Source organism: Cuculus canorus, chromosome W (assembly GCF_017976375.1).
Source record: "Cuculus canorus isolate bCucCan1 chromosome W, bCucCan1.pri, whole genome shotgun sequence".
NCBI classification, from domain to species: domain Eukaryota; kingdom Metazoa; phylum Chordata; class Aves; order Cuculiformes; family Cuculidae; genus Cuculus; species Cuculus canorus.
The window spans coordinates 3,869,512-3,881,911 of record NC_071440.1 but is presented as its reverse complement, the minus strand read 5'-3'; the positions used below and the strand labels follow the sequence as shown (position 1 = coordinate 3,881,911).

The following is a 12,400-nucleotide window of genomic DNA, read 5'->3' as shown; positions in this document are numbered from 1 at the left end:
ATCCTTTCAATTGTGAGGCAGCTTTTCTTCTATTCTTCTCTTGTCTTCCTCTGTCAGGATGTTGTGCAACCGTTGCACAACCCATCCAGGTTCCCGTTGTTAGATCTCTGTACATAACAAACATTGGTGGATTATTTTGCTCATCACTATCATGACTATGGATCCATGCTGCTGGTTCTTTCTGATCTCCAAATATACATAGATGGTTTAAAACAAAGAGAGTCTTTGCTAATCGTTCTTGAACATCAAATAGATCCATAAATTTTTGAAGATATTGCTTTAGGGTTTGATGAGCCCTTTCAATAATAGCTTGACCTGTGGGGGAATGTGGAATACCAGTAGAATGCCGTGCTCCCCATGTTTGTAAAAATCGTCGAACCCTCATGCTAGTATATGCTGGGCCATTATCCGTTTTTATCACCTGAGGCACTCCCATAATGGCAAAACATTGTGTTAAATGTCTTATAACATGGAGTGCCTTTTCACCCGTTCGCGCAGAGGCCCATATATATTTGCTATAAGTGTCTATGGTGACATGTACATATTTCCATCTGCCAAATGCAGCAAAATGGTCACGTCCATTTGCCATAATTCTTGAGATCTGAGACCTCTTGGATTTACACCTAACCCTAAACCAGGTCCATGATGACTGCATGTGGGGCAAGCGCGGACAATTCCTTTTGCTTCCTCCATTGTAATGTTGAATTGTCGATGTAGTCCTCGTGCATTTTGGTGAAAGGCATTATGCGCTTCTCGTGCTTTCACAAAATCGCTCAGTGGTGCGGCTATAATTTCCTTCTCCAAGTCCTTCTGCCCACATATGACTTCTAGTATGTACTATGCAAAAAGGGCACGTTCGTTGTCGAATAGCTGATTGTAGTTGTCGAATTAAATCAAACAGCGGTTGATTGTGTATTTCTTTTATCCGAGCATCTTCTACATGATTTGCTATATTGGCAACATACATGGAGTCCGTTACTACATTCAGATCATGATGCATCCACTGAGAAAAGGTCCAGACAACAGCTGTCAGTTCAAGGGTCTGTAAGGAATCCTCTGGAACTGCAGTCAATATTTTATGCTTCCATGTCTTTCCCTCATACCAAGTGGTTGCAGCTCGTCGTGACTTCTTTCCTGCATCAGTATAAACAGTAATTGCATGTTCCAAGGGTCATTCGCTACGTTTCGGGTGTTCCACCCAATTATTATTGAAAAGCAGAATTAATAACACCAGGTTACACAAAAAGACTTTGCAAAGTAACACTTGAATGACCCACTAACCAAGCACTTGAACCGTTACCAATAGGACCAAAAGCTTGGAGCGCATGCTGGGTTGCTGGTTTCCTTGGTTCTTTAATGTTAACGGTTTACCCCTGGCTTCTTTTGTCTGTTTTTACCTGTATGGGAGTTCTCAAGGGTGCAAATGCATTAACTTTTCTATTCCTTTGCAGTTTTTTACTCTCAGAGGATACTCCTTTTGGACTCTTAAATCATGTCTTCATTAGTATCTGGCTAAAATTCCCTTTACAATTGTCTGCACTAGGACCCAGCAGCTGCTGATCTGATAAGGGATACTGGAACGCAGAGTGTTCTTAATCAATTGTTACTCCCCTAGAGAGAGATAAGGACTCCCAAGCTGAAACAAAACAAAAAACCTTACAGGAGTAAGAGGGGGGAGATGGGGGGGGGGGGGGGGGAACTCACACACAGCCACAGGGCTGGGTTTTTGTTTTGGTTTTTTTTGTTTTTGGTTTTTTTTTTTTTTTTTTTTTTTTTCATTTTCTTCTTCTATTTTCTTTCTATGTTCTTTTTTTCTATTTTTCTATATTTTTTTCCATTTTCTTTTCTGTTTTTCTTCCTGTATTTCCTATTTTCTTTCTTTTTTCTATTTTTTTTTTTTTTTTTTTTTTTCCCTAGGTATTTTAAAATCTTGTCATCTGTAGCCTTTCACTTCAAAGGTCCCAGGTAAATCTACCTGTTTGCCGGCTTAATGGACGTTTGAGATTGAAAGGTTTCAGAGTTGCATTTTAAAGATTAATCAAAACAGAGGCTCAATATAACCAAAACCCAATTTGCAAGTCTTACAAACGTTTAAAGCGCTTTAAACACACACACGCATACACACACGCAGAACCACTCTTTTGAGAACTGGATTAGTATACCTATACAACATTGCTTACTACCAATAAGAATAGCACGATGGTATGAATATTTAAACTATACATGGTACCCAACACATACAACACTTACAATATGCTCATATATTATAAGATAAGGTTTGTATCAATTGTTTAACAGGTAACAGTCCTTGGTTGTTACAGCATTTTCGTGGCATCTTCTTCCTCCTCTGATTCCTCGCTATTATTTTCTGATGTTGGATTTCAATATCTAACTGTTTTTCTACCTTGTAACGTTTTATACAATTTGTAATCTCTCTCCAAGCTTTCGTTAGTTTCTTTGCAGTTTTATCATCACCTATAAGTGCCTCCCACAGGATGTTCCCAAATTTGCGCCATTCACTTTCCTCAAATATCTCATCCGGATCCTTAAAACATCCCTTAGTTTTTCCTAAGGCAATGAGGCCCGCAAGTTGTTTGAGATATTGTGAGTCAAGTCCTCGCTTCTCTAAGAAGCTTTGTAATATTTCATAAGCCACTTCTTTATCCATTTCTGGTCAGAGAAAAAACCCCTTATAAATTTATAAAGTCTTATGTGCAGCCCTGTTACGTCTTTTCTCTCCAAAGCCTTATGATGTCGGGTGGCGGATCCCTTTTGGACGATCCAGGCGTTCGGACTAGAGTGCAACAATCCCTAACGAAATCATAAGCTCTTAGTCTTCGCCCTCCGGTCGCTGCATCCCGGTGCTTTTCCCAACTTTTACAAACAATCTCCATAATTTCTCCACTCGTCTATTAAGTCCTTAATCGGACCTACTCCCCGCTTTTCTAAAAAGCGTTGTAAAATTTCAAATGCTACCTCTCTTTCCATTGCGCACTTCTCTGTGACCCTCTTTCGTTATCCGGTCATATAAGATGCAGCCTTTCACTCTGTGCGTCTGGGTAGTCTTCTTACTCGGCCGGCGAACCCCTTCTTTTCTTATCCGGGTTCAGGCGCAGATCGTAAGTACTGATTCAGTGTTGCCGATCTTCCGCCCTCTGGTCGCTGCTACCAGTGCTTTGCCGAGCTCGCCGTCCGGTGGAAACAGGGATTGGGGGTCCCTGTTCGGGTGCCACTTGCGACGGGCGAGGGAAGCAAGCAGACGACTCAATGTGAGTGATAAAGCAAGCTTCAACTTTATTGATTACAGTTGCGGTTTATATACCTTTTACTACATTTTGCTTAGTCATTCCCTAAACTTGATTGGTTTGGTTACACGTTTGTCAAACAATCATTGGCTACTACTACATTCATTTAATCTTATTCTCTCTAACTTGCGGATACAGCGGGGGGCCCACGATACTCTCCTGCTTCCTTGAAGTTGTTTGTTCGGCATATCTTCTAGGTCCGCCTGATCTTTACTCACTTCCTTATCAGCATGTTTTAACATACCTCTGGTACATCTTCTTTGCAGCTGATAAGTTTCCACTGAGATACTCATGCTAAACAAAAGCCTCATGATAACCGTGTCTCGCACAGCCTTTCCATAGATCCATGGCCTTGTTCACTTAGCCATTCATGCATCCATTCTCCAACACAGGCTGGACATCAGAAAAAAATTTTTCACAGAAAGGGTCACTGGGTACTGGAACAGGCTGCCCAGGGAGGTCGTTGAGTCACCTTTCCTGGAGGTATTTAAAAGACGGGTGGATGAGATGCTAAGGGGCATGGTTTAATGGTTGATAGGAATGGTTGGACTCAATGATCCTGGAGGCCTTTTCCAACCTTGTGATTCTCTGAAATAAAACCTCAAACTAAGAACTTTGAAAGGGATATTTTAAAAAAGAAATGGATAGAATTAGAAATTCAGTTTTTAACTAGGCCAATATAAAATTCCTTCAATAACAGTATCCCTTCACTTACCAATTAAAATGAAAGTCATGAACTTAATGTGTAAATATGTAAATTAATTCTAGAAAGGTTGTGTGTTATGTGCAGTACAGACTTTACATCCTCGATGCATACTTGTTGAAATTGACTGACACATACACTTTCAGGAAAAAAAATATGTTTTATAACTGAATTTGCAGCAACAACTCATATGTCAAGTTTCTGTTGTCATGGATCCCCACACAAGTGAGTACTTCAGAACACATAAGCATTTCAGGATGAAGAATCTTTCAAAAGTATACTGACATTGCTTTTGCTTGCATTTTATAATCAGAGGACTTCCTATGGTGCTTTCTACATTAAGTGCTATGGATTAAACCAGTAACAAATGAATAAAGGTGGTTTTGTTTTTACATATAGGCAGTAAAATTTGTTTATTTTGCCTTAACTGCAGAAAAATAACATGGAGTTGTTTCATGTAACCCCATTCAGTTATTAAAAGAAATCTCTCATAATCTAGCCTACCTGAGGTAGTGTTTGCAACTACTGCATAAGATAGGCTAGCTCCTTTTTTTTTGAAAACTACATCATTTCCTTTGGATTTTATACCACTGTTTGATCTACTGTGACTGACATTTTGGTTTTACAGGAACGTTTATTTCTTATGACCAGAGAAGTACAATAGTTACCGGCGTGGTATGTTTTCAGAGCATTTCAAACGTGCCTTGACACATAGATATATTATTTGTGTCACTGACCATGAAAGAGTTGAATCCATTTCTTTTTGCTCCTCATTTCAGTGGGAACTCATGAAAAGATAATCTCAGGGACTAAATTTGACTGTGAACAGCAACTTAGAGATCTGCTTTACCAGAACCTGATGGTATGCAGTGCACATAAGAACTTAGTGATGTGATAACTGCAAAGCAGTGCTTATATGGGAAGATGAAATTTCCAAAAAGAGCAAATAAATTCTACATTTCACTAGGAATCATGTTTTACTTTTCACAGGACTTACTGAAATCTCCAGTAGCATGTTTAATAAGAACAGAGTTATGAGCATCAGGATAAATTTCAGGACAATTATAAAAAAAATATGTAAAAGTGAATGGATAGAAATACACTCTGTCTTAGTACAGTCCAGCTGAATTATTCACCTATATGAAAATCAAAGGGTAATGCCTTCTATTACAGGCTTTCTAACATAGGTGGCCATGCTACTGTATATATAAATTTGCATATATTTATATTACCTTTGTTTAAAGGCTTCTGAATCTTTAGATACATGAGAAGTGATGGGGATTCTTACATTTTTTTAAGCTTGCACTCATTAATTTAGAAACCTCGCTAGTAACATGACAGACAAAACTATTTCAGTCATTAACAGTCACTGTATCATGTAACTTTTGCAAGAAGTCTTAAATACCAATATAAAATTACTGTTGTTTCAAAATTTGCTACTTAAGACTTTTTACTACATTTATTAGTACTACAATGCTTGATGCACTGAAAATCCAAATCAAATTTTTGTTTTTATAAAATGCTGTTTCCATGGAACTTTGAAAATGCTCATATTATGTCTTCTTACAAAAGCAGCAATGATTAAATGCCTTCAAGTTTAGTTTATACAATATTCATTTATCTGATACAAATCATGCTTTTTAAAGGTTTTTAGTTAAGAGCAAGACCAAAGTTCATACTATATGAGCATGAGTATAGAAACTGCAAACGCATATAATTCAGGGAAAACAATCCAATTTCAGCATTTTAAGTTGGAAATTCGTTCATTTTAAATCAAACTGTAGTGAACATCTTTAACTGGTTCAGATAAGATATGTGTACATAAGTGTAATAAAATCAGAGACTGCAAACAAAATTACTTACAACTATAGTAATATTTACATAACTTAAATGAAACCTCAGATTCACAGAGGCTTTTCTTTCTGTTTGAAGTTACAAACCCCCAAGTAGCATTACAAACAGTACAAAAACCAACAGAGAAAGGCTAATATTAATCCCCTAGTGTCCATGATCACAGCAAAGCTCCCCATGGCAATGGAATGCACCCTCATCTCTGATTCCTGGTATCCAGGGGTTAAAAAGCAAGGCATCATTCTGCTTCTCTGGAACAAAATTGGAAGCATAAAAGATATCTGTGTATGTTGTTTGTTTTTTTCTTTTTTTTATATTTATGGTAAAACACTAAATGAAGACTTGTGGAGGTGTTCAGTGCTTGTCTTTTGCATATACTAGCAATTATTGTTATTAAAACTATGTTAATGTTTAATAACTCCCCAAAGGTCTCAAAAAAATGGGGCAATAATTGATTAAAAAAGAAAAAGTTTTCAGTTCAAGTCTTCAGGCACCAGTAGCTTCTGGAACAGTCTAGAAAATGATTCTCCAAAGTTTTTTATCCAGTCAGTCGAAGGTTGTATGAGGATTTCAGAAAGTCTATATGCTATGCATTGCACGAGACAGAGATCAGGATTCAGCTGATATAGCAATTACTGGCTGTTTTGTTGTTGTTGCTAAAATAGCCTCTGCTTCTTCATGCATCTCAAAGAAAAAGACAGATGAAGTATTAATGTCATCAGAGATTTTACTAGAAACACATCATAAAATGGTTTCCTTTAAGACATATCTGAAAGCATTCGGAACATGAAACCTGCACCCAGCTGGCACATTTTGGTGCATTCAATGCATCTGAGCTCTCCACTTACTTGTAAGAACTGTACATCTTGAAATAGCTCCTGAATGAACCTTCGAGATGGAAGTCGAAATGTACAATGTGCTAACAAGTAGGACACCTCAGAGTAAAGGCATATGTCATCAAACGCTTGGGGATATTTCTCCTTAATTCTGATCAACAGGAAAAACAAAATTTTAAGTCTTGAACAGATTTCCATCATATTCTAAAAAATTGTTCAATTAAATTTTGACTGTCATCATTAACAAAATAGAACTCTTCAGTGATAGGCATACATTCCGGATCTGATGAAGCAAGAAAATCAGAACAGACAGTATTATTTTATACCACAATGGAAGAAATATATATTAATGAAATGAAATAGAATATATATTTTGAAAATTGTACAGAATCTGAGATCACCTAGTCTTAAAATAATAGATATAGAAAGAGAACAGTATATCAAAGAATAGGCATCCACATGTAGAGCAGCAATAAAAAATACAAAATGCTAACTTAATTACCTGTAAACATTTTTAAAATAAAATGAGCATTTCTGTGTTTTCTTTTAGCAGTTGTATGTCAGTTTCCAACATCACTAGCCCAGAAACCTACGTATTTATTATATTGTGTGGTCCCTGGATTTATATTCTTACAATTTAACATGAATTTTTCTATAAATTAATTCTAATAGTTGTACTCTTGCTTAAAGCAGATATGTGTTTCTCAAGAAGTTACTTTCAAATTCTTATTCTGGTTATCTGATATATATTATTTGGTGCAAATAACAAAAAAGAAATATCAAAGATGCATGACATACTGGGTATGTAATGAAACATCACTACAGTTGAATTACTGATTTGAAAAATAATGGGGAATGGTAAGAAATTAAAGACAGAACAAACATAAAAAGGAAAATTCTTTTCTTAGTTTTTGTGTTACATTCAGTCATCCCCAGTAACTCACAATAATACCTACTTGACAATTGTTTGAGAAGTCAGAAATAAGGCGAATCACTATCTTAGAAAATTCATACAACTAAATGTTGCTAAAACATTTAAAATGTATTTAACTTACGTCAGGAGTCCAGTTTCATGGCCCTTAGTTCCTACTGAACTACTCAAATTAATTACCAAACGTAAGACTTCTTTCCGCAGAAGTATTCTGCACAGTGGTGTATCATCTGGGATTGATTTTACTCCTGGAAAACCAAATTCAACAGCATGGAGTTTAAACAGAATAGTCTTTGATTGTGCTTATCTTATGCCACATAAGTCTGTTTTAGCATCACATGCACACATATGAGTACATATTTATGTATGTATTCTGAACTACAAACAAATAATCCCATTACAATTAAAACAAACAAAAATATTTTCATGAATTTTAACATGGAAATATTTAAAAAAGGTAAAATAGCATTTAAAAAATGCTGTGTGACATTTAGAAAAATCTGTGATGTTCAATTACAGTGCTGTCTCTATCACTAAATCATGTTGCAGTCTGGGTGATTACCTGCTCTGTTTGTATAAGATACTGGCAAAGCTAGCAACCAGCTACTTCATAAGAAATTATGGAAATTCAAAACATAAAACACAAGGCTAAAAAATAAATGTCTTCCTCTTTACAATAAATCAGGAACTGCTTTAAAATAATTTGTTTTCTTTGTAAACTAACAACATCATGAGGGGAAAGGGCAATCAATTTGATGGTAATGTAAATGCAGTTCTGTTTCCAACATTACCTGTGAAAATGCTATATAGCTAAAGCAGAACAGTTTGAAAGTATGCCATCTGCCATAGCCATTGATAATGCAACTACCTTCCTGGAAAATGATTAGAGCATTCAAAAAGTTTTCTTTTGATGTTTGTTTTTTTAAAAAAATAATATCATTACCTTGTTGTAGTATATATAAATAATTATTTTCCACAATACTTAAAATATACTTTAGGCGTTATAGTCTCTAATAATCATAAGGCTTTCAAACTTACCTAGTACAAGCTCTGTACTCTTGGTGCTGCTAGCTGAATCATGGGATACTGCATCACTACAGCTTGAAATTCCAGAAAATTTGGAGGAATGCACATCTAAGTGATCGTGTATGGTCTGTCCATACCAGTCAGTATACGGAATGTCTGAAAAATCTGAGAGAAACAGATGTTGCATCTTTGTTATTCACACTTCAAATGCTTTTCTTATTTTTTAACAATATTAAGCATGCAAGACACTGATGCACTGTGTACAGTAACTATCAGCACATAAAACAGCTGGAAACTAGATGTTTGATTTTGGACAAATACTCAAAACATCTAAATATAACTTATTTTGAATCTTATAATGCTTGAGTGAAAATAATCAGCTCTTAAACACTGTCAGAAGCCTAAAAAAACTGTAATCCCACGTAGAGTTCTTATGTAAAATAGATCATAGATATATCAATAACATAATAAAGATGCTCTTGCATATGCACAAGCGTTTTTGTTCATACAATTACCACAGGTCTTGTGGAAAGGGTTCTGACTTCACCAACAGAAAGATGTGACAAGTAAGAGTCTTCTGAAAGGTTTCACTATTCATAGCCTTTGGCATTTTGCATGTAAGAGATGAATATAAAATCCAAGCTTTTAATTGTTGTACAGTTAACAGAATCACAAAAAACATAGATCTGAAGGGACTTCTGGAGATCACTAGTTCAACTTCTTGCTCAAAGAAGGGCTAACTTCAAAATGAGATCAAATTACAATGCTAAGAGTTTTCCCCCTTATGTTTAACTGGAATTTCCATTCCTACAGCACGTCCATGGTCTCCTGTCCTTCAGCTGTGTGCTTATGACAAGAGCCTGGCTCTGCCTCACCTGTAATCCCCTCATGCTAATTGAAGACTACAATTGAGATTTTATTTGCTATCTCTTCTCAACACTGAACTAGAGCTTAAACTCTTGGCCATTCCTCACATTTTGTGCATCATCCCCCTTGCCAACAGTATTCTTTATGTGTTACTACTTGAATGCATAACACTGTTGTAAAATGGTAAGGATTACTCCTAAGCAGAAATTGGTATTTCCATTATGGGATTATCTTTTTATTGTAAACACTGTAAAAAGGCATAGAACTTCAAGCTCTGCAGAGGAGGTTAGGAAGAAAATAATTCTGAATCTGATCTGAATGTCAAAATACCAAGAAAGAAGACTAAATCCCAGAAGTTACAGCTCAACTTCAGACAACTCGGTCAGATTTCCTTTGGTTTTTTGGTTTTTTTTTTTTTTATGGTACAGACTTGCTTTGAAGTTAGAGTTTTCATTAGTTTGACTGCAAACCTCAGTTTTCAGGACATCAATTTGTAAGTACTAAATAAGGTTTTGAATTTTATATTTTGATAAGCTTTTAGAAATATTTAACTACTAACACCACTAGAAACAGAAAAGATGGAAATGATGGTTATATAGTGAGCTTATTAAGGAGAATTAATTTCAAGGTCAATAGTCTGTAAGAAAAAAAAAATGACACAAGAAAATCACAACAAAAAGCCTTACAGATTCATCAGTTTCAAAGATGAACAAAATTCTATATTTTCATTCAGTTTCATCACACTTCCCCACAAGGAACACTAACCTGTATGACTATATGAAGAGTTCACTTTGTTGGTAGGCTGATAAGCCAGTATTTGAATGCAGGCACAGTAAAGGCAGCTCTCATCCGTGTGCTCCTGTAACCCTGTATCCTCTGTATTTTCCAAAAACTGAGAGGCATCTGAACGACTGGTATTCATCATTTCTGTGAGACTGATCTGCTGTCGGAGCATATGAAAAGGACTTTTGACAACATCACATGTACTTGATGGAACACCTGTAGATAAGCAATTAGACATCAGAAAAGACAAAATCGCACAATGAACAGTTAATAAAACATTTCAATTAAATTTCCCCTTTTAAGTCTTTTAAGGCTGGGAAGGGTATATGTGAAGATCTAGAAACTTTTTTTGAATTGTTAAGCTACCAAGATTTGTTATCATTCAGGAAATAAACATCACATTTTAGTCCTGGCTTATCATACATAACAAGACATTGCAAAGGACAGAATTCAGCCTCTAAACACACATCCTGTAAGAAGATATGGGGTAAATCCTGACATTATATCAACATGTAATGGTAACATCCATGTAACATTAATATGTTACAAATTTTCATAGTATCAAATGAGATTAGTACAATAATACACCAGATGTATAAATTGACATATACAACAATGAAGATACAAACACAATTTAAAAAACTGTAACTTAGTGCCTGTAAAAGGATAAAACTAGACTCAACGAAGCAGAAACAAGCCAAAGACACTTTCACGACATGCTCTTCCCTGGAGTGGAAAATAGCAACAAATACAATTTTGAATAGGCATTACTTGACACTGAAACTTAGTAAACTACAGAAATACACTTTCAGGAAAGTAATCTTTATATATTACATAAAAAACACAAAAAAGAAAAAAATCAGTAAGATATGTCTATTTGAATGTTCCAAGTGCTTGTAATAAAGTCCCAGTTAACTAAGAAGCAAGAAAACAGCTATACTGTACTACTTTAGGACCAGTATCAATGTTTTTTTCAGTTGTCCTACTGTAAAAATACATATTGATGCCCTATAGATTTCTGACTATTCTGGAGTAAAAAGCATGTTCCAGAACAAGCCAGGCATTACAGAGCACTTGTAGTTTTCTTATACAATGTTCCATCCCCTCCACTGATCAACTGTCACAGAAACATCACAGAAAAATGAAATTTACTTTTTTAAATACGTACCTAACCTTTATTGGTTCCTGTAAATTCACATGTAATCAAAGGGGAGTAAAAATATAACAGCTCGATATATATCGATCCCCATCTGCAGACCGGACCCGCTACACAGGGAGGTCTGCTGCTTACCAGGGGCATCAGTAAAGGATGTCACTAGAAAACTTCCTTCCTTGGTGAAGGAAATGGATTATTACCCCCTGCTAGTATTTCAAATAGGCCATGATGACTTACAGCGCAGAAAGCTGAAAGCCATCAAAAGAGACTTCAGGGCTCTAGGGAGAATGATGGAGGGCTCTGGGGCACAAGTGGTGTTTAGTTCCATCCCAATACTAAGGAATATGGAACAGGACGTCAGGGACAAACAGCTGATTAATGCCTGGCTCAGAGCCTGGTGTGAGGAGAGAGGCTTTGGATTCTTTGATCATGGAGTGACCCATGCACCCCCAGGCTTTCTTACTAGGGATGGGACATGCTTGTCTCCAAGGGGGACTAAAGTACTTTCTAAAAATCTAGTTAGGCTTTTCAATAAAGCTTTAAACTAGATGTGAGGGGGGAGGGAGAGAAGACCAGGCTAGTTGGGAATGAGCCTGGTAGTGGGAGTCTAGCGACTGAGATATGGTGTGCCGGGGTGGACCACCAGCACACCACCACAGAGCAAGAGGGGGCGAATACAGCTGGGAACCACAAGAATGAAACTGTCACTGTGGAGATAGTTATTCCAAGGACCAGTCAATTGGGAATGAACTTTATTCCCTTTATGAGGGCTGAAGGTTCGTCAGTCCAGCTGAAGTGCATTTACACCAATGCATGCAGCATGGGCAATAAGAAGGAGGAGCTGGAAGCTGTTGTAGGGCAAGGTGACTATGATGTCGTTGCCATCACAGAAACGTGGTGGGATGACTCATATAACTGGAGTACAGCTATGGGGGGGTATAA

At 36.6% G+C, this 12,400-nt stretch overlaps 1 protein-coding gene across 1 annotated transcript in view; it reads right to left on the bottom strand.

Annotated features, from left to right (window-relative positions):
* Positions 1-6,468: 6,468 nt before the first annotated feature.
* LOC128850190 (rapamycin-insensitive companion of mTOR-like) overlaps positions 6,469-12,400 on the bottom strand; it is a 62,787-nt gene continuing 56,855 nt past the window's right edge. The window contains 5 exon segments of the mRNA XM_054053178.1: positions 6,469-6,543; positions 6,708-6,846; positions 7,751-7,874; positions 8,665-8,817; positions 10,285-10,422. Of these exon segments, the coding sequence (XP_053909153.1) occupies positions 6,469-6,543; positions 6,708-6,846; positions 7,751-7,874; positions 8,665-8,817; positions 10,285-10,422 (629 nt within the window).